Genomic DNA, 22,625 nt, shown 5'->3' on the forward strand with positions numbered 1-22,625 from the left:
TAGAGATGAACATCTTCAAGAAAAGACCCAATCGAACACATGAAATAAACCGAAAGCTTGAATATCAATCATCACTTGCACAAATGAGAGGCAACGATTCCGAGTCTTGAATTTCTTCAAATGAAAAAGCTAGGGTTTCAATCTTCACTTTCAACTTTCAAATCAAATCACTAAAAATAACTTGCTTGAATATTAGAATTTTGTAAATAGGCATCAGTCCAAAACCAATGTCAAACTAAATTTCGACAGATGTCTTAGTGGGTGTAGAGAAAGATAAAAAAAATCAGACATTGGTCGACAACCGATGTCCACAACAATAAAAAACATCGCTTTCGAAACACAAATCGATGTATAATCGTTATAATAATCATAATTTTGTATGTTAACTATATTTAATTCTTCATATTTTCACATTTTATACTTAATAAAGTATATGTTGAACAATACCTACGTGAACATTTGCATCGATTTCTATTTCAGAAGTGATGTCTTAAACCCTTCTAGACATCAGTTTCTATAAACTATTGTTCGTTCTTGGCCATTTTTACGTGTAGCTAGCACATTATTTTTTTAGGAACGATATCTGTATCTTTAGGCGTCATCGGTTTTTTTTTTTCAGGGCTGATGTTTCCTTCAACACAGCACATCATTTTCATTTAAGCAAAACGATGTTCAATGGTTTTATATACATCGCTTGCTTTTTTCTAGAACTGAAGTGTTATTTCATTGTAGACATCGTTTATTGTTTCTAAAACTGATGTGTTGTTTCATTGTAAACATTGTTTTTTTTTTTTTTTTTGTAAAATTGATGTGTTGTTTCATTGTAGACATCACTTTTGTTTTGTAAAATCAATGTGCACTGATTTTGAGTACATCGGTTATGTGGACACAATTCGATATATTGATAATCATAAGACATCGATTTTCATTTTGATACTGATTTCTAATCTCTCAACTGACTTTGTTTTCCTTGGCATTACCGTTTTGTTATGCTTTTATATACTTCACTTCATTTTGACAAGCATGATATGCTAAGTTTGCATCTAGCTGCTGCTGGGAAAAGAATACATTTCTTAATCATCCAAAAATTGGGGCTTTCCATCAATTTTCTTTCCAAATTCATGATTCAACATATGTCACAAAAGAAAACCCCAAAACCTACAAAGGCTAGCCTAGAAACATATGAGCAACAATCTACAAAAGTTCTACAGTAAACTTTGCTTCAAAGCAAAAACTAGCCATGCTCAAAAATCACTAAAGAATCATTAAAGAATAATTTCATTTTGGACCAATTAAATCTAGTATACAGCAGGTGTGCCCCATGTTAGTATGAGCCATGAGTCAAGATTATTCCCTGCCTAATACAGGTAATTTGCCTGCTTGATAGATCATTTATTTAACATTATTGTGCTCACCCCAGGCAAAACATCCTCTGCGGCTTTTTGTAGAAGAAGTTCCATCTCTTGAGCCTGTTGAGTTTAGATAATGAACCACCAATTTCTTGTGAGAAAATTTAGATTACGGAAGAATTCTGAGAACATTAAAAAAAAAAAAAAAGAGTAAATAAATTAAAAAAGTATGAGTTGACCTTATGCCGTGGGATCCTCTGTTTGATATCCTCATAATATATTAACCCCAACTTCTATGAATGTGTCAATGAATCTTCATTCTTCAAATCATCTAATGTGCGATGTCCTTTCTCAAATAATTTTAGTGCAGTAGTTGGACCTACACCCCATATTTCCTCGAATAAGCTTATTGTTTTTACCTGCAATCAATTAACAAAAAGTAGAAAGCAGAATTATCAGAATATAAAGAAATGAGGTTAAGAGTCATAGTTAGCTCAGACATTGAGTTTTGCCGTTCAAACTGTGGTGATATAGATAACATTTAAAATCTACTTGTGAAATGTACATATATAACACACGTTTAGATTAGGGTCAGGCTCGAAGTAAATAGTAAAGGGCTAAATACAAATTACTACCCTGTGGTTTAGGTCCAAAATCAATTCAGTCCCTGAACTTCTAATTTCATCAAAAACACCCCTGCACTTTAAATTTTGATCTAATAGGTCCAATTTGTTAGTTTTCAGACAATTGAGTTATTTAACTTGTTAATGTGGCTCATATATGGCCTATATTTTATGATGTGGTGTCGAGGTGGTCTGCCTAGTCAATTTAGGAGTGAGTCCTACTATTGAAAATAAATAGTTTTTCAACAAATAATCCAACTATAAGTTGAACCCATAACAGAATATTAACGAATTGGATATATTAGATCAAAATTGAAAGTGCAGGGGTGTTTTTGATGAAATTAGAAGTCTAGGAACTGAATTGATTTTGGACTTAAACCACAGGGTACTAACTAGTATTTAGCCCAATAGTAAACATAACAGAAAGAAGAACTCAAATTTCAACTTTGCAGTAGAATATTTAAATCACAGAAGTGACAGAACTACTGAAAACTATTCCATTACCTTTTCAACTGTTTCAAAGTGGTCCAACTTGAATAGCTTTCCAGTAGTCACTATCTCTTGAATCTGAAATCACGGATGAAAAACTTAAGTTATTTTGAGGATTCTCCAGTCCATGGATAGGAACATGTACTCTCTCACTATATGAACTAAAATGTAACTCTCTAAGTAGACTAGTGATATCTGATTGAAGTCAAAGTAACTGATCACAATCTCTCACCCTTATTCTCATAACAGAAATACTCTCTCTCTCTCTCTCTCTCTCTCTGAAAGAAACTCTCATAATTCATATGCAACATTTAATTTAGACAACTTATACACATACAACGCATGGAATGAAATCTGTATTGAAAGAAACTGAGGCATGTATGTCACTTACATGATCTTGCATTGACTTTCCAATGCCAGGGGGCCCTTAACTTGTTCTACACTTTGAATCTTGAAAGGCAGCTTCTCTATAACTAGTATAGCCTTGTAATAGCTAAAAGATCTTTGATCATTGCCCAATACTTTAATTCATATAAACCAAATGACCACCAAACATCACAATCTATAAAACAAGAACTGCAAAGTAAACCAACAGAGATACCAGTTAACTCCTCACCTCTATATATGTTGATAAGCTTCCCAAATATCTTGGTTATGTCTTTGTTTAAATCAGGTGGGCTGTAGCGCATGGATGACTGCAATGACATGATCCTTACTTGGAGCTTTAGGGGTTTTGGGGCTCGGAATATGAGGCAACTCATCAGGAGAGGAGGATATTCTCTTTTTCGGTTTTGGGGTTTCTTCATCACTGGAAATGTAATCACTACTAGACTTGTCTGATTCCAATTTCAGATGGTACAAATCTTCTTGTACTTTTTTCCCTAAGCTCAAGCTATCCTCTAGCCATTGATAGAGTACAACTCTCTACAAAACACCATAAAGTTTGCAACTCTAAAGGTATAGGTATACTACTACTACAATTTAAGAGAAAATTAGATGAAATAGCAAGTAGCTAGATTTAATTGGGCCAAAATGAAATTATTCTTTAATGAAATTGTTCGAAGAGCTTCAAAAAGGGCTTCTGCGCAAAGCTTAATTTTGGAGAACTCACTAAATTGAGTAGACCCAGAAGAAAATCTGAGGACCAAACAAGAAGACTGATTTTCAGAAACCAATTTTCAAATTTACAGATAGATGCAAGAACTAAAATTCCCACTTGCCTATCAATTCTTAGATTATTTCATACGAGTATAGAGAGAAACAGTTCAAGATTAAAGGTAAACAGCAAGTAGTAAACTGCAAAAAAGAGAAATAGATAATAGAGGTATTAATTACTCATACCACACTAATCCAATCACAACTGTGAACAAAATGCACAGAAAATCAAAACAGGCAATGAAGGGTACCTTTTAAAGATTAGTTGCGTATCAAAGAAAGAAAACAACATAATCTGTAATACTATAGCCTCATAGACCATATGGTATCGCATCTTTCCCAAAGAATCAAAGCAGCAACTGTGATTTCATTCCAAGAAACAGAATGAACCAGAATGAACACAAAACAAAATGAATTGAAAGTTTAATCAAGCAATCCTCATAAAATAGAAACCAATTCAACTCCAGTTTATGGGGTTTGCAGCTCAATAAATCTTATTCACTTTTGCAGTTTACTTCTCGCAATTAACTGATCCAAAGTCTTTTCCTCTCCAGTCAACTCCAGACCGTCCAATCTTAAAAGCATAACAAAATCAGAGTCGAAACTCAAGGCACTACTAGAATAAAGCTCATAGACATCAGTTCCTAATCGATGTCAAACAAAAAAAATTTCAATGTCTTAGTAGGTGATGTTAAAAATCATGAAAACCCAGACATCAGTTGTTAGCCGATGTTAAAAATACATCTACACATCTCTTAATTTTAAGTGACCGATGTTAAAAATGACTCCACACATCACTTCCTTTTAAGCAACCAATGTTAAAAATGACTCGCTTGCTTTTAAGCAACCGATGTTAAAAATGACTCCACACATCTCTTACTTTTAAGAAACCGATGTTTAAAATGACTCCGCACATCGCTTCCTTTTAAGGAACCGATGTACATTTTCTTTACTAACATCAGTTTACAATCTACTATTATAGAATTGATGTTCTTAGTCATTTATAACATGAGTTTATTATTTCATGTTCTTATCTTTTCGTTCTTTTTGCTTCAATTTCTAGTAAAGGTGATTTGCTCCCTATGTGTATAAATCAGTTTCTTCACTAGAAAAACATCACAATGAGAATACAAGTTGTAACCAAAAGAAAATTCTCATTAATACTATTTTTGATAAAACAAGTACAAAGAGTAGGGAAAAGGGGACATATGACCATGACCATACAAATCAAAGAATAAAGCAATTAAAACCAAAATTGCATAGCTCACAATTTCAATTGGTACAAAGATTGGAAGGAATTAAGCAAGAGAGAACATACCCAACATACCCACAAATTCACTATTCTTGAAGCCACCCACAAACTCTAAACAAAAACAATCATACTTCAACAATTGAAAACATCGAAGAGCGAAAAAGAAAAAGAGGGGCTGGGTTTAGAAATTCATACACTGATCGGAGATGAGAAGCTGTGATGAGAAGCCACTCGCGCCGAATCTCCGCCGCTCTCTTGCAGTCGCCGAGCTTCAATTCAAGAAAGTAAGACGCAATGGCGTCATCGTAGTAGGAGGCACGTGAGATAAAGGACTGGACGAAGTCGATGCCGAAGAAGCCGAGGAGGTAGATGAAGGAGGCGATGAGGGTAACAACGGCGGCGACTTCAAGTGAGGAGGAGGAGGATGAGCTCGAGACTGAGCTAGTGAGCTTAGGGTTTCGATCTGTTTCAGTTTTGGGGTCGGGCGCTATTTTTGTCCAAGTGTGAATGTTTTAAGTTTTAGTACCTGCTTCCTCAATTCACTTAAAACACTTAGCGGTTTCACGAAAATCAAGTTCCTGCAAATTTTCAAACGAAACTTTTAACACCGATGATTTTAGGAATTGATGTTAATGATACACATTTAAATTGGTTTCTTTCGAAAATGATGTTCGCTTGATTTTTTACATCGCGTGCAAATCTGACCGATTTAAATTATGTGATGTCTATTAACATAATTCTAGTAGTGGAATCACTAGTGCTATGGTTCTTGAGCTAAATTCTTCAACAAATCATCGATATATTTCAACAAATCTTGACAAAATCAGAATGCAGATCTAATAAATTGAGGTTATCTGAAATGAGAACTCTCTCAAAAGGTGATCAAGAACTGAATCCACTCGAAGAAAAAAGCACTGCTTGAGTAACAGAGGTTTCCGGTGATGAATTTCGATGAAGATTCTGGTGCTCCGATGATGAATTCTGGTCCTAATCAGAACCTGGCTCTTGATGCCATGAAAGAACTGAAGGAATTAATAGAGAGAAAATGAAGGAAAGCAGAAAATTCAAAGAAGAAAATGGGGCTTCATCATCATCGATAGAGATGAGTTCATACAGGTACTTATATATAGTTAGCTAAGGAGCTGCAGATGATTACACGTGACATAGCTAACAACTAAACCAACATAATCAACAAGTGATTACCACATACAGTAATAAAGAAATTACTGAATGGACTTACTCTAACAATGACCACCAAGAAAAAGAAAAACTCAATTACAGGAAACTGTTTTAGATGTCATCAGATAGTTGATAATGAAAAGCTCTTGAACATTATACAGTGGTCTAACATGATGCTTGATTTATACGTTATGCATGACACAAGAACGTGGCAGGCAAGTTTGGTTCCTTCTGCGCGTGGAGGTCAGACCTCCGCAGACATCTCTCTTTCAGCGATTTGTAATAGAAAATTAATAATGAATATTCAGCTGTCAGCTTATGAATCCCTCAACCACTATCACATTCTTCTTCCTCTTCTTCTACAAAAGTACAACTAAACCTAGGGCTGTCACTCGGTCGGTTCGAATCGGTTATAGGTATTACCAACTTCAAAACCAAAGCTTTCGGTTTCAAAATTGAGCTACCAATTACCAACCAAAATTTTCGGTTTTTAATCATATCTACCAAATTCGGTATTTCGGTTTTCGGTATTACCAACTTTAGAACAACTAATTCTTTGTAATATAAATTAGAATGAACAAAATTAGGTTTTTCAATTTTATAACCATAAACTTCGTATTCATCTACTAATCATAGCTTTCTTTTATATATATGACATCAAATTTTATCTATTTTCAATAAAACTAGGTTATTTAACCATTTTAGACTAGGTTACTCAAAATACATGTATTATTAATTATGTAGTATATTGAGTAATGTTCATACTATTATGAAAACTTTTATGTTTATTTCTTAATATACATGTATGTGTTTTGAAAACCATAGTATATAAAGCTAATATTTAGATAGTCGGTAAATTCGGTATTTACCAAAACCAAACCAGTTTTTTCGGTAATTTTTGATTTCGGTTTTATCGGTTTCGATTACCAAAAATTCGGTTTACCAAACTTAAAGTATCGGTTGGTATTCGGTCGGTTTGGTAATTACCAAACCAAGTGGCAGCCCTAACTAAACCTGAGGAAAGATTCACGGCCTGGAATCAGGAGTACGGAATATTAATTAATATAACATAGCCATTTTGCATTAATTAATATTCCATTTGTCCTCGTCATATTCCATTTAGTCAATCACACCCGTTAATACGAAGACAAAAGGCGCTCGATCTCCATGTCTTAATTTTATTCCAATTGCCACGTTTTAATCCCTATGATCACACATCCTCCAAATACTAATCAATCCTCCATTGGCCCTCATTTCCCGTCCTCCACCTCCCATTTTCACATATATAACGAACACCTCTTATCTTCCCTTTACTTCTACCGTTAGTTTTCGCGTTCAGTAGCAGAACCAGGATTTGAAACTCGAGAATATATCAGATGGCGGCGTATGAGGCAACTGGCGGAGCGAACCCGGACTGGCTGAACAAAGGTGACAACGCATGGCAGATGACCTCCGCCACGCTGGTGGGTCTCCAGAGCGTGCCGGGGCTCGTCATCCTCTACGGGAGCATAGTGAAGAAGAAGTGGGCGGTAAACTCCGCTTTCATGGCCCTCTACGCCTTCGCCGCCGTCTTGATCTGCTGGGTGACGTGGGCCTACAAGATGTCGTTCGGGGAGAAGCTGCTGCCGTTTTGGGGCAAGGCCGGGCCTGCCTTAGGGCAGAAGTTTCTGCTCAAGCAGGCTGCCATCCCCGCCTCCACACACTACCACGCCAACGGCGATCTCGAGACTGCCATGGCCACGCCGTGGTACCCTATGGCGAGCATGGTGTACTTTCACTGCATGTTTGCGGCCATAACACCGATACTGTTGGCAGGGTCGGTGCTGGGGAGAATGAACTTCAAGGCGTGGATGATGTTCGTGCCTCTGTGGCTGACCTTCTCGTACACCGTCGGTGCGTTTAGCATGTGGGGCGGAGGGTTTTTATTTCATTGGGGAGTTATGGACTACGCCGGCGGGTACGTCATTCATCTTTCTTCAGGGACCGCTGGTTTCATCACTGCTTACTGGGTACGTTAACATTCATGCTAGTTTTTTTTTTTTTTTTGCCTCCTCTCTGAAGATATTAATGGAGTAATTTGCATTCTCAAAAAAAAAAAAAAAAAAAAGGAGTAATTTGGCATCAAAACGATTTTATAAGATTCTGTTTACAACAAGACCTATGGGTCCATTGCATTAATTTGATTTTGACATTAGGTGACTGTTATAATTTCTTGTTATGTAAAGACAGAACATGTCTTTTACCTCTAGCGTCTTTCATTGTAAAGACTAAAACACATAATGCCAGTTAGGTCATATACTCTCTTTCAAAATATTTGAATTTTAGCTATATTATCTTTCCGAGATCGTGTTTTATGAGATTCTGTTTACAACAATACCAATGGGTCCATTGCATTTAATTTCTTGTAATGTGAAGACAGACATGACATGTCTTTTACCTCTAGTGTCTTTTATTGTAAAGACAAAAACACATAATGCCAGTTAGGTCATATACTTTCTTTCAAAATATTTGAATTTTAGTCATATTATCTTTTTGAGATCGTTTTATCTCAATAATATAGAATTTGACATGTACATTTTTCTAAGAAGAAATGTGTCCATTCTTGCACTGAACCAAATCCAAATAATTACATTTCCCCATCGTCAACCTAGGAAAGTTAATCTCTTGTTTTTCTAAATTCAATCTCTTGGTATAAAGCTTTTCATTAATCTCAATACTAAAGATTGGTAATTTAACACATACATGCCAAACTGTTTAGCTAAGAGAGAATATTCATGCATATATTAGGTTTAGGAGAATTCTTCTTCCAATTGTTTAATTTCCAGTTAATCTGGAGTATTCTTCTCTTGGATTTTAATTAGTTGGTGCATATGCTAACTGCTAAGGAAGCAAGATATATGCCCAGTTGATTTAAACAACAGCGACATGCTTACAAATAAATCTTCATATTTATTTATCAATCTAATAAAATTGGACAAACTTTAAATATGATATTATGTTGGACAAAGCCTCGTTGTCTTTATTTCGTTGAGGTCAGTCTCATGGCAACAAGTCTTTTTTTTATTTTTTTTTATCAGCTGAAAATGATACTAAAATCAACTTGAACTCAAAATTAAACAAATAAATAAAACGAAATCTGAATATAATTTATAGACAACTACAAATGACTACCAGACAACCTTTTGTTTAACACAAAAGTCCACAACATTTCCCCTTATACAATTAAGGACACACCCTATTCTCTTTTATCCTTTCACAATTTTTACAGTATCAGCTATTATTTTCTGCTAAAAAGTCTTCACACAGTATCAGCCTAAGGACTAGCCCTCAACATGCCACAATTTCACCTAACGACTTCCTGTCTAAGCGGCTACTAACAGGGCGGAATCACTGCTGCCTTAGTATGATAAAGGGTTCAGATTTTTAAAACAAAAACATAACAACTGCTACTGCTACAAACTGCTACTGCTATTTTCAAATGCAGAAATAACAAAATATTTTTGTGACAAAGTAATGGGCGCAAACTGAATTTATTTATTCAAACATAAATACAGATACAGAACCCAGAGCCTCACTCTTGGGCAAACAGCTAGAAGCTGCTTAGCTACTCATAACTTGATTACAAATACTTACTTGCAATAAAAAGCACACTGCATCCACAGACTGGCTGCTACTGCTTCTTAGAAGTTCTTAGATCTAGAAATGATATAGTTATGAACTGATGCTCTCCTTTTGAATCTAGCACTGCTAAGCTTATTTTTTCGAATCTCAGACTAATCTCCGATTTTCGAATGCCTTCTAAGAGAAGCTAAAGCTCCTTTTATAGGGAGCGGAACTCAAAATACAATTCAAAACAACAAAATGTACAGAACAACTCCGTGATTTCCTGCTTTCCTTAGTGCTCCTGCTGGTGGAGGTCGGTCAGGGAAAAAGCAGATTCCTTTAGGTGAAATGTCTTTCACCTGCCTTTTGAAAAGCAAAAGTCACTTTTGGGAAAAGTCCAAAAGAACTTTCGGTGTTTTCTACACCTGCTGCTTCACATGTTCTCGTCGGTTTCTGAGTTGTGACCAAGGACAAACGAGTCGTTATCCTCCTGGGTCATCCTTGCTGTTGTTGCATTGTCTTCGACATCTGTATCAACATACATCTTGTAGTGGTTGTCAGTTTCAAGCTTTTCCACCCATCGTAAGCATGCCAGTGTCGAATCTATCTCCTTTCTGGTAAGAGATAAGAATAAGTCACTACTGACTACGTCAGGATGATCGTAAGCAGTGATGATAATTTTCTCTCCTGCTGCCAAGAAGGTATTGTAGGTATCTTCAGAGATGATCTTTTTGATATATTCTAGAGTCATGGCCTTCATCCATGGGATGCTTGAGTTTGGTTGGCCATTGTACCCTACACAGGCTGGTTGAAGATATTTCCTTTGAATAATTCTTACATAATGATAAGGAGGAATATATTCAACTTCACCGTTTGCCTTCTGGATCCATTCTGGAGGAGTGGATCTGAACTTTAGTCGAAGCATACAGTCATTCTTTCTTACATTTTTGACTGTGTTGACAATGATAGGCGGCAAACCTTTTAGATCATCATTTGTTTTAGTCCACAGATTATGGACAAAACCATTTTCAACAAGCCAGAGCTTGTGTTCTTGAGGATGTTCACTCTGAACATTTACCAGGTATCTTCCAACATAAGGTCCTGAAACAATAAAGAGAGTTGGAGGAACTAGGTCTTCTGGATTATGTCTTCCTATCAGACTATGGAATTCATGCCAGTCTGATTCATTAAGTGCCATGACAGGAACCCTAGCACTTTTTGGACTTTCAAGGAAGAGAATTTTTTCTTTTCTTACAGCACTCTGCTGTATATGGCTTTCTTCAAATTGTGGTCTGGCGTTCTCATATAGTTCTTCAGTTAGTGCAAAGAGTGCCGGGAACATTAGACCACTGCTTCTTTCTTGAAAGGCAAATAAGAGATTATCCAGGATTGCCTTCTGGTGATAAGCTAGTCTCCTGCCAGTTCTGAACACAAGAATGTCAAAAGTTCTTAATTCATAATTAAAAACATTTATGACTCCAGTTGGAGTTGGTCTGCTTTTTGGCAAAGCAGCAGCCGTCAATGGTCTTGATGAGCCTTTACCGTCTGCCGTTTGAGACGGGCTAGCCAATCCTTTACCCTGGGATTGATCAGTTGAGGCTAGTCGTTTAGGACTTAGCAGAAACCTTTTAAGGACCTTTTCTTTGGTTTCCATAGGATCCTCTTGAGGCTCATGTTCTTTCCCAGTTCTTCTGCTTCTGGGATTACGACCTTCGTCGTCTTCTCTTTGGCTAAACATTGCAATTTCTCTGGTCAATGTGTCTGGAAGATAATTATTGTTTCCTGCAATTAATTCAACATTATAATCATATTGGTTAAGAAATAATTGCCAGTTGGCTAATCTTCCTCTATCTGCAGCTTTATCTAGTTTAAAATTTTTGAAATTCTTTACTCTAGCACAATCGGTGCGGACAATAAAGGGTTTTCCAAGAAAAGCTGGAGAATTTAAAATTGTTTTTTTGACAGCCAAAATTTCTTTTTCCCCTGTGGGATAATTCAGTTCTGCAGGGCTGAACTTGCCACTACAAAATTTGCAGATCTTTTCAATGTTAGTTCCAGGCTCTCTTGCCAGAACCACACCGGACCAGTAATTATCACTCGCATCTGTCTGGAGAATGATTTCATCATTTTCCTCTGGTTGCTGTAGAGGAGGGAGGTTTTTGCAGAGATTTTTTATCTGCTTCACGATCTTTTCATCATCTTCTGTGAAGTTCCATTTTCTTTTGGAACTCGTCTTAGGTGATAACATTGTTGTTAACCCTGAGATTTTAGGGATGAAATCTCTTCCGTAATTTATTACACCAAGGAATCTCTCTAGACTCTTAGCATCAGGAATTCTGTCTGGAAACTTCCAGATCTTCTCAAGGATATGAGGCTGGAGTTTTATGACTCCATTCTTGATGTTTATTCGTAGGAAATCGACTTCATCGAGGATAAAGAAGATTTTCTTTTCTCCTAGGATAATTCCATGCTGAACTATCAGCTTTACGACCTCGTAGAGGTGTTTCATATGTTCTTCTCTGTTTTTGGAGAAGACAAGAATGTCATCTATGTAGACAACGCAGAACTCCGCAACATGTTTGAAGATGTTGTCCATCTTTCTCTGGAAGATTGAAGGAGCTTGCTTTAGGCCAAAAGGCATTACTAACCATTCGTAATGGCCCTGTGGTGTTCCAAATGCAGTGAGAGGAATGCTCTCAGGATGCATCTTGACCTGCCAGAAACCCGACTTTGCATCGAATTTCGAAAAGACTTTGGCTCCTCTGAGCTGGTTAATCAATACTCTTACTTGAGCAATTTGATAACCGTCTTTGACAGTCTTTTTATTGACATCTCTGTAGTCAATAACCATTCTAGCTTTTCCTCGTAGGTTTTCTGCATGATTTCTCACTTAGAATCCTGGAGCATGATGAGGGCTAGTGGATGGTTGAATTAATCTCTTGTTCAGGAGATCTTCAATATCTTTTCTGAATTCTTTTTGATCTTCCTCTTTATACTGAGGAATGGCTTTGACATGACAGATGGCATTCATTTCATGTAATCTTAATTCACAGACCACTGGGTCTTTTTCCCAAAACTTCTGAGGATCTACATCGATATTCTGCTCGAGTAGTTTCTTGATTTTTTCAAGAGTGGGAAGTTTCTGAGACTCAAGCTTATTCTGAAAGTGCTTGAGGTTATGCTCATGGATGAAACTAGCTTCTTCATCTTCTTCACCAGTTTCTTCTTCTTCTTCAGAAGTGTCTTCAACAAGTAATTCTTCTTGTTGCTTGATTTGGAGTATAGGTTCAAATTTGGGTTTGTAGGGGGTAAGATCACCACTATTCTATTGTGATCTCTGATATTGAGTAGTAAAACCGGGACCTACCACAGTTTTGGCTTGTGTGAGGCGGTCTGCCCAGAACACCCGTTCCCCTTTTCTGAAGCCTATTGCTTCTTCATCCTGAATGAATCGCTGTTGGAGAATAAAATCATTTCCCAACAAGAAATCAGATCCTTGGCCTTCATATTGCCAAACATTCTAGATGATAAATGTTCCTCCACCAATGGTGATATGAACATTTTTTCCTACTTTTTTCATGGTGAGATGGCTCCCATCAAATGTAACACCAATAGCAGATTTTTTCTTATCTTCTCTCCAGAGTTCATCTGGAATTGCAAATCTTTTTGCAACCGTGAATCCTGATCCATTATCTACAAAGGCATGTAGGTGATATTTTTTATGATCAGGGAATTTCAATCTAATATCTATGTAGTTGTTGTATCTACTTGTAGAGACAACCTTTGATTGTTGAAGCTCATTTTCTTGAGCTGCTTGTTCCTTTGGAATGAATGGTTTACATTCTTCTCTTGGAACAATTTCTGGTGTTTCAACCAGTTCAATTTCTTCATCGATTTTTTCTTCATCGATGATTTCTTCCTTTATTTTTGAGGAAGATGGTTCCATGACTTTCTGGAACAGAGTTTCTACTACTTTCGCCTTTTGCTCAGAGAAATATTCTTCATATTCTTGTTCAACCAACTGGCTGACAAGACCATTCTTGATTTTTCTTCTTGCTTCAGCTATGAAACATTCCTTGTGATAAGTTTTCTTAGATTCTTCACAAAACATAGGGAGACCATTCTTTTCATGACATAGGCAGTAGTCACAAACGAATGTACCAGGGTTCACCTGATAAGAAGACATTAATGCTTCTGTCTTGCTTTCTTCCCAATTTTTGATTCTCAAAACATTCATTTGTCTGGATTCGAAGTACTCTACTTCAGAATCTATCCCAAACTCATCTGATGATTCTTCTTCCTCAGACCAGGCAGAATAAACTGACCTGTCGTCATCTTCTTCATCAGAATAGGCTATTTCGTAGCCTTTCATGTTTGCTACTTTTACTATTTGCTCATATTCTTCGAAGAGAGCTTTAGTAGATCTTTTACCCTTTTCAGGGCATTCATTGGCATAGTGCCCTTCAGCTTTACATAACCAACATCGGCAAGCTTTCTTGCTTGGTTGTTTTTGCTGATGAGTATTCTTCTTTTTCTTGAAGAATTTCTTTTTAGGATCTTCATCCTTTTGTTTCTTATAATCGGAACTCTTCTTGAATTTCCAATCCCTTTTTTGATTACTCTTTTTGAAATTTTTAGAGTAATATTTTTCTTTCTTTTTTCTGTGGAATTTGGATTCATGACATCCCCAGTTTGTGGGCATATCTAATATTCCATAACAGAAATTTTCAACTCCTTTGAGTTGTTTCTTAGCCATCTTAGCTCTAAGATTGGCTTTGCATTGCTCTTTTAGTAATTGTCGGATTCTGTCGGCAATTCCTCCAACTGAAAATCTTTCAATTGGTTTTTCAGCTATGCTTTCTCTCACAGCTGTTCTCCATGGTTCAGGGAGTTTTCTATGCAACAGATTAACTAGATCAGTATTTTCTAGTTCACCAATTGTACAATAATATTCTTGAAACTCATTCAAGTATTCTTCGAAATATCTCATCTCACAAATTTTGAGAGCATAGATATTCGATTTTGCCGTTTCTTTGGCTTTTTCACTTAGATTTGAAAGATCTCCATAGAACTGATCGTACAGAGGTACTGCAAAATCATACGGAGACTTTGATTTTTTGATTTCTTCAAGCCAATTCCTTCCTCTGGCAGTTTCTTTGAAGGATAGGTAGTACTTTTTTGCTACTCCAGTAAGGGTAGTTTCATAGTACACCTGTAAATTTGGTGCTTCAAATTTACCAAGGGTAAGTGCAGAAGCCATCATCAGGCTGTCTACCCATTGGTCAATGGTTTTTCTTTTGTCTAGACTCTTGTCTAGATTTAACCAGATGCCATAGTTCGTGATCGGAACTCTAGGCAAATTGTCCTCTGGGACAAATCTTTGGGAATTTCTTTCCCCTTTTTTACCCGTGGGGGCTTTCTGAAATGAGAGTTTTGTTTCCTTTTTTTCTCTGCTAATGAAAGTTCTAGAGCTTTCTCCATCTTCCATTTCTATATCTTGGTAAGGAAAGACTTTTCTCGTCTTTCTGATTTTGAATTCTTTCATCTCTTCGAATATTTTTTCTAATCGATCAGGATTTTCACAATTCTCAGCTTCTTCATATAGTTCATAGAGCTTCTCAGCTTTGAACATATTGAATGGTCTGTTTAGATCAGCTTCTAGATCTTCTTCTGATATTGGCTCTACAATAGTGGGTTTTGTACCACTGACACTAGCTTCTCTAGTGCTGTAGCTTCTTCTCAGAAGACTGCTGTTTATCCTGAGGTTCTCAGGACAGACATCACTTTTTCTGTGATTGTCAAAGTTGAGGCTGATTTCTCCAGTTTTTCTACTCTCGTAGATCTTTGCTTTTGCTCTTTCCGGCTGCTTTTTTGGACCGGATAATTTCCATTCAAGAGGAAAAGTCACTTCATTCCAAGTAACTTTGTGGATCTGTTTGTTCAAAAAAAAAAAAAAAAAAACTTTGTGGATCTGTTGTGAATGGTTCTTCTGATTGGTGAGGAATCCAGTGGTAAGAACTGGGATATTTGTTATCCTTGTCTTAGGGGCTACTGTAGTACTCATCAATTTATAGTATATTCTATATACTATAGCAAGTTCTTGCATATCTTCTTTCATGGATATGCCATCTGTCTTGACTCTCAATCGTAGACAATAAGCTGCATCTTTCAAGCTGGTGGTGAAGTTGGGGAAGCAGTTGAAATATGCCACTTGATCACATAAGGATGCTTCGAGGGTTCCCAACAAACTAGCTTGGAAGTCTGTTAACCTATTGTCCTGTAGAACACATAGGACCGAACAGTTTATGCCTTCACGTGCAAGCAAATTTATGCCTACTTGGACTGCTCCAATATGCATAAATTGATATTTTTTTGCTTGAGCTCTGGCAACTTCTGAAGGAGTGATTAATAGTAGATCAGTCTCTCCTCCTGCTGTAGCTGGTGTTGTAATTTCCAGAAGTTTAAAATAATGGCTATCCATTAATTCAAACTTTCCCCTTTTGTAGATTTGTTTAAAATCTAACTTTGGGATTGAGGAATTTTTTACCTCTTGTTCGATTTCGTTGAATTCGAACTCTTCAGCATTTATGAGCTGTACTCCTTTCTTTTTTCCAAAGATGCTTAACATCTTGATATCTCTTTTCTCCGGGTTTTCATACCGGATACTAATCTGACTAGTAGATGGTTCCAGAAAAATCATGTTTGGAACACGATTTGTGTATGGTTTTTCTAATGGTTTGAATCCATTTGTTTTCTTTTTCACTGTAGGCACTTTCTTGTCCTTCAGTATATTTTTCATAGAATCCAGCATTTTTTGCTGTTCATTGATTTTTCTACTGACAACTGTCAGCTTTTCTTCTTCCGTTTTTGGCAGTTCCTTGATATAATCCAGTTTATTTTCCAATCTTTCCAATTGGTGGATTATAGCAGGTACTTTTTCTAGATGAGTTTGACATCTAGATAATTCTAATAACAGCCTCTGATATTTCTCATCAGAGGAATTTAATAGAGAATTTATTTTCTCTAATAACAATTCTGACATTGTCCCCATTTAGGAGGGGTTCTCCTTGAGCTATTTTACAAGCTCTGATACCAGTGATGTGCGGATCTAACCAATGCTCAAATAATCCAGAGGTTTTTGTTCTATTTCTAGAACATATAAGAGATTATCAATATCTTCTTCTAGTTTATAGAGTCTAGTTTGGAGTCTATAAATAATATCCCAGTAGTTGGGAGTATTTCTGTTGAGCTTATCTCTAAAGAGTTTCAGCTTTCTCAACTTTTCTCTTTCTGTGTTTAATTCTTTGCTAGTGTTCTTACAAATACCAAGTAACTCTAATCTGTCAACAATCGAAATTATGAATAGTAAAATAACTGTTTATGACAGGACCCGACCCAGGAATCACCCCTATTATCTGGATACGAGCCTGCGGGGCCCACATTAAGCGAAATCCTACCGAAAATTCGGCAGAACCTCCCCTAAATATGGGCAACCCAAAAATTTAACAAACCTGGATATGATTACAACAGTAACTTCTACTCAACCTACAATATCATATTCACAACCCAAGCATATATATTACATCCGGAAAATTTAAATCCCAACATAATCCTCCGTAAGCGACAACATCCATCAAACTTAAAGGAAAAGGTATATCAGAGCAACACTAAAACTAAGCCGATATCATACAAGGTAGGTTAAGTAATAACCTACGGACAAAAACGGAAGCGCTGATTTCCAAAGTCCTTGAGCCTGGACGCAATCTCGGCAATCTGAAATCTGGGCATTTGAAAACGAAGGGCCCAGGGGAAAACATATAAAACCATTAGAGTGAGTGGACAAAACCGAAACGAGAATCAAAACAATTTATGGTATGCTTCCCCATTTCTCTTTTTAACAAAACCATCATGCAGCGATACTTCATGAAAATTTCCAACTCAATCCTTTTTCCAAGAAACTCATTTGATTACTAGGAAGGACTGCTTCCTAGGCATCTCATGCCATCGGGGAGGGACTGCCACCCGATGACGCATCGGAAGGGACTGCCAACCGGATAGGAGGCGGTGATTAGTTGGGACTGCCAACTAGCCACAGGTAGTAGACGGGACTGCCGACTAACTACCTCAAGTCATCTGGAAAGGACTGCCAACCAGATGACACTTCGGATGGGACTGCCAACCGAGCTGTAGTCTGGACGGGACTGCCGACCAGACTATTACCTAGAAGGGACTGCCAACTAGGTAAGATACGCATGCGCCAAAACTGGCCTCCTTGTGATCAACTGCTTTCTTTTTAAATCCTTTACTTTCCATAGAGTCACATTTTCTCAAATAATAAATCAACTGAAAACTTATTTCCATGCTGCATGCATTATTTTAACAAAATAAAAGTCCACTCACAAGTGAATCCCGCAGCTAACCCTGCTGCCTGCCTGTGTCCTCCTCGCTCGAGGGCTCAGTACGTCCTGTCACAATAGAATAGGATATAATTAACCATATAATGAGATACTCTCAAAAACAACTCATTCCCCTCGGAATAAGTATCCGTTATTCACAAATGGTTATAAAACGCCCATCCTTTAATTTGGGATTAAATTCTATCATTCCTTTACAATCTCAATGCCCTCTAACTCAAACTACTCAACCGATTTTTAATTCGATTTCTCAATCGTTCAAGGACTTCACTTAATTTAAATCTTCACAAGAACCTTTCGATAACTAAATCAATTTAATCTCACCTCCTTCATCACAAACTACCACCAATCGACAATATAAATCCTTCCAAAAATTCCCACAATCATTCTTAATTTTTTCCCTTTTTCTAATTCACGATTCCAACTCCACCTTCTCAAATTCACCCTACTACCTAACAAATACTTCACAAAAGTCCTTTAACAAGAGATAACACCCAACACTACAAACATGACAAATCCAACATCTATGTTCAACAATCCAAATCCAACAATTTCAAATTTAACACAAAACTCAGAGATTAAATTCAATTCCATTTAACCCATTTAATCCAAAATCAACTCCAAAAAAACACAACCATTTCTAAACCTGCAACAGTCGACAATTTCCAACAAAACAACCCTCACAACCAGTCAACTAGCTTAAAAACAATTCAACAATCTTCAATCCTGCAACAACAATTAAAACTAGACAGAAGGGGTCGAAAATTCAACCCAAAAATCTGGAAATTCGGTGTTTACTGTTCATCACAACACTTCAACATCAATCTCACTTCCACAAGCTAAAATGAAGTTGAAAACATATCTAGCACTTCACAGGAAACCAAAACCATGAAGATTTCCGGCCGATACAGCCGGAAATCGAAGACCCAGTCGGAAAATAAAACCCGACCGCCACTGTTCATCAACACTACCACCTCCTCCGGCCAAATCAATCTACAAGGAGGTTGATAAAGTGTTCCATCCTTCCCAGCGACCCAAAAACATAAAGATTTTCGGCCGGAGACCGCCGGAAATCGAAAACCCAGCCGGGGTTCTCAAACCCGATCGGCTCACTTCCCCCTAAATTGAACAAATTGAAGCTACCCAGCTAAAATCGCGTACCTGAGAAGAAAGGGAATGAAGAGACGAAGCTACGGTGGCCGGAGGTGAGTCCAACGACGTCCGGTGGTGGAGGAATCGGCCGGAAATCGGTTCCGGGTGCGCAGAGACGGAAAGAAGAGAAAAGAAACAGGGGGGGGGGGTTTGATATCGGGTTCTCCCGATACTCTCTCTCTCTCTCCTTTTTAATAATCCTAATTTCCTTTTCATTAAACAAAACCAATAATTTCAAAAGGAAAAAAAATAAAAAAATACCTTAAACACTTTAATCACAACTTCCCCGTAAAAACTCCAATCGAAACAAACTTCGTATCCACGAACTCGATTTTTCGTATTCTACGACAATCTCAAAGAAATTTCCTAATTTACCGTACTAAAGAAAAGTCACTTTTCGGTCAACCACGGTAAAAAGTAATTAGTAGGTACGGGGCATTACAGTTTACCTTCGAGTATAAAGGATGAGTTTATACCTGCAAATGTTTAGACAAACAAATTCAAAGCATGGGCCCATTACGCTCCGTCAATTTTTATTTTTACAGAGGAAAGAGATAACTATTAAGGAAAGTAAAAGACTCACTAAAGACAAAATGTCCTTAAGTGTAAACTTTTGTCCTTAAATGTGTAAAACCAAATGATGAGGAGTTATTTGTGTTTTGAAATCTTAGTAGGGGGGTATATGTAGTTTACTATATAATTTAATGATATGCTGACGTTGGTCGAGTTTCAGGTAGGACCTAGGGTGCAGATGGACAGGGAGAGATTCCCACCAAACAACGTGCTGCTGACTTTGGTGGGAGCAGGGTTGCTGTGGATGGGATGGGCCGGTTTCAACGGCGGAGATCCGTATGCGGCCAACATAACCGCCTCCATGGCTGTCCTCAACACTAACATTTGCGCCGCCACGAGTCTCTTGGTGTGGACGGCGCTCGATGTCATCTTCTTCAACAAGCCCTCCGTCATCGGAGCAGTCCAGGGAATGATTACTGGCCTCGTCGTCATTACTCCCGCTGCAGGTACTTAATTAGCTCTTTTACTTTTATCCTCCATTATGAATTTAGGGTTGGCTTTAGCGTAGAGACTCGTTATAATGTGAATTCAAGAGTTAACTCGAAGTTTATGAACAACATAAACAATTGGTTTGTATCAAATAACAGTTCATCGAATATACTAAATATTTCTACTGCTCCAAATTGCCATCGCCTACTGACACGAAACCACTAGAAGGCCAAGGATGATTGTCTATGCCACAGCCAGACATTTTTGCCACCGTTGCTGACCCAACTCCAGAACAGGAACAACCCGCTAGACGGCCAAAAGGAAGATTGTCTCTGTCACAACCTGCAGTGGTCTCTGTCACAATCTGCAGTGCGTCCTAACTGGTAGGAACTTATTACCGACAAAACCAAACAAAAAACCAGACTCTAAAACTCTAGGAACACCGGCCCACCAACAAGGGCCCAACAACAAAACCCTGCCCAACTGTATCTCCGTCTCCCCTACTCCGATCACCAGCCATTTCTCCTGCCCTCCAACATCCCTTTTGCGGCAACAAGCACCACCTACCATCATGTCGCCATCCCGGATCGAACACCAGAACAGATCAAACAGAGCCAATCCTGATCTGATAGATCCGAGCAGATCGGAACCGTGCTGTCATTACCACAGCACCACCCACCATTATGTCGCCATCCCTGCCACGCCCTGGAAATGCGCCGCCCCAGCACCACAACTCCGCCCCCAGATCCGATCAAATAGACCTCATCCAGATCGAATTGATTTGATCCAAACACAGTACCACCTAGCAGTCTCCAACCTCGTGCCGCCAAGCGAAACCGCTGACCAAGCCAGCAAAGGACAAACCACACTCCGGCTGCCGCCTCGATCTCCCCCTTCCTCTCCTGAGAAAATGTCACCGCAATCTCTCCGATTCAAACAAGATGCCTATTCAGGAACCCGACACTCACTCCAGACCCACACAGGCCGACATACACCCGTCCGACGACTGCAAAACGCGTCCCTTTGCTATATTAGATGGGTCAAATGTTATATTATGTAGAAAAGAAGAAAAGGAAAAATATTTTTGGGTCTCTTTCCATTAATTAATTTGTCTACACTTCTCTTATTTTTGCTCTTAATATATAATTGATAGGATCTGGGTGTCCATTAGAAAAAAATTTCTTATCAATCTATGTTTGTACGTTATCAGAGTTAACGTACATGTTCGTCCATGTGATATGAGGATGTACTTTGACTATGAAACTCATCAAGATTTTTCAATATTAAATTGTAATGTATATCGACTAATATTCTATTTTAATTAAAAGAAAGTGTAAAGTGAAAAACACTATAAAATTAAACGATAAAGCTAGTAATGCAAGAAGCTAGTGGCCTGTAGCACAATCCATTTTATGATATCTAACTATGTAATTGCATAGACTGATGGTACGTGTATTGTGTAATTTCGTGAATGAATTAGGTCTTGTACAAGGATGGGCAGCAATAGTGATGGGAGTATTGGCTGGCAGCGTGCCATGGTTCACCATGATGATCGTAGACAAAAGGTGGAGACTCTTAACCGCAGTTGACGACACCCTCGGCGTCGTCCATACCCACGCAGTGGCCGGATTCCTAGGCGGCATATTGACCGGCATCTTTGCCGAGCCCCAACTATGTGCGCTCTTCTTGCAAGTCACGAACTCTCGCGGGGTAGCCTACGGGGGCATCCAAGTGTTCAAACAAATCGCAGCTGCCCTGTTCATCATCGGATGGAACATCGTGGTGACCTCAATCATTTGTGTGGCAATTCGGTTTGTGGTTCCTCTACGCATGCCGGAGGAGCAGTTGTTGATTGGAGATAACGCAGTGCATGGGGAAGAGGCCTACGCTTTGTGGGGTGATGGGGAGCTGTACGATCATCCTTCTACTATTATAAATAATAACGGACGTGTGGCTGAGGCTCCCAGTTAGGCTGGGTTCAAAACCTCTTTTTTTTTTAAAAAAAAAACATTATTTGGAAAATGGTAAGTTTGCATCCAGTGGCGCCACTCAGGCTGTCTAAGCTACCCTCCTACCGAAATATCATTGTGAATTTTATCGGTTACAGTTGTACGTGTATTGTCACTGAAACAATTACATGTCCTCATTTGTATGTATATTGTGAATTATATCGGTTACAGTTGTACGAGTATTGTCACTGAAACAATTACATGTCCTCATTTGTATGTATATTGCTATTTGGGTTTGCATTTGGCTTATCGATGATGCGAATGATTATTTCCCATCACATGGAAATGCTCAATGGCATATTTCATGAACGATTGGTTGACATATAAACCATACTGCATGCCCAAACTCCAAAAGCCTTAAATCCTAAATTCGAGTCTAATTTACTGGACCCCTAATT

General features: G+C 38.0%; 1 protein-coding gene across 1 annotated transcript; it reads left to right on the forward strand.

Annotated features, from left to right (window-relative positions):
* The first annotated feature begins 7,299 nt into the window (after window positions 1-7,299).
* On the forward strand, window positions 7,300-22,463 carry LOC112195026 (ammonium transporter 3 member 1). Its single transcript, XM_024335317.2, has 3 exons — window positions 7,300-8,056; window positions 19,950-20,235; window positions 21,699-22,463. The coding sequence occupies exons 1-3, from the start codon at window positions 7,424-7,426 to the stop codon at window positions 22,187-22,189; spliced, it is 1,410 nt and encodes a 469-aa protein (XP_024191085.1). The 5' UTR covers window positions 7,300-7,423; the 3' UTR covers window positions 22,190-22,463.
* Window positions 22,464-22,625: the final 162 nt, after the last annotated feature.

Source organism: Rosa chinensis, chromosome 3 (genome assembly GCF_002994745.2).
Source record: "Rosa chinensis cultivar Old Blush chromosome 3, RchiOBHm-V2, whole genome shotgun sequence".
NCBI lineage: Eukaryota > Viridiplantae > Streptophyta > Magnoliopsida > Rosales > Rosaceae > Rosa > Rosa chinensis.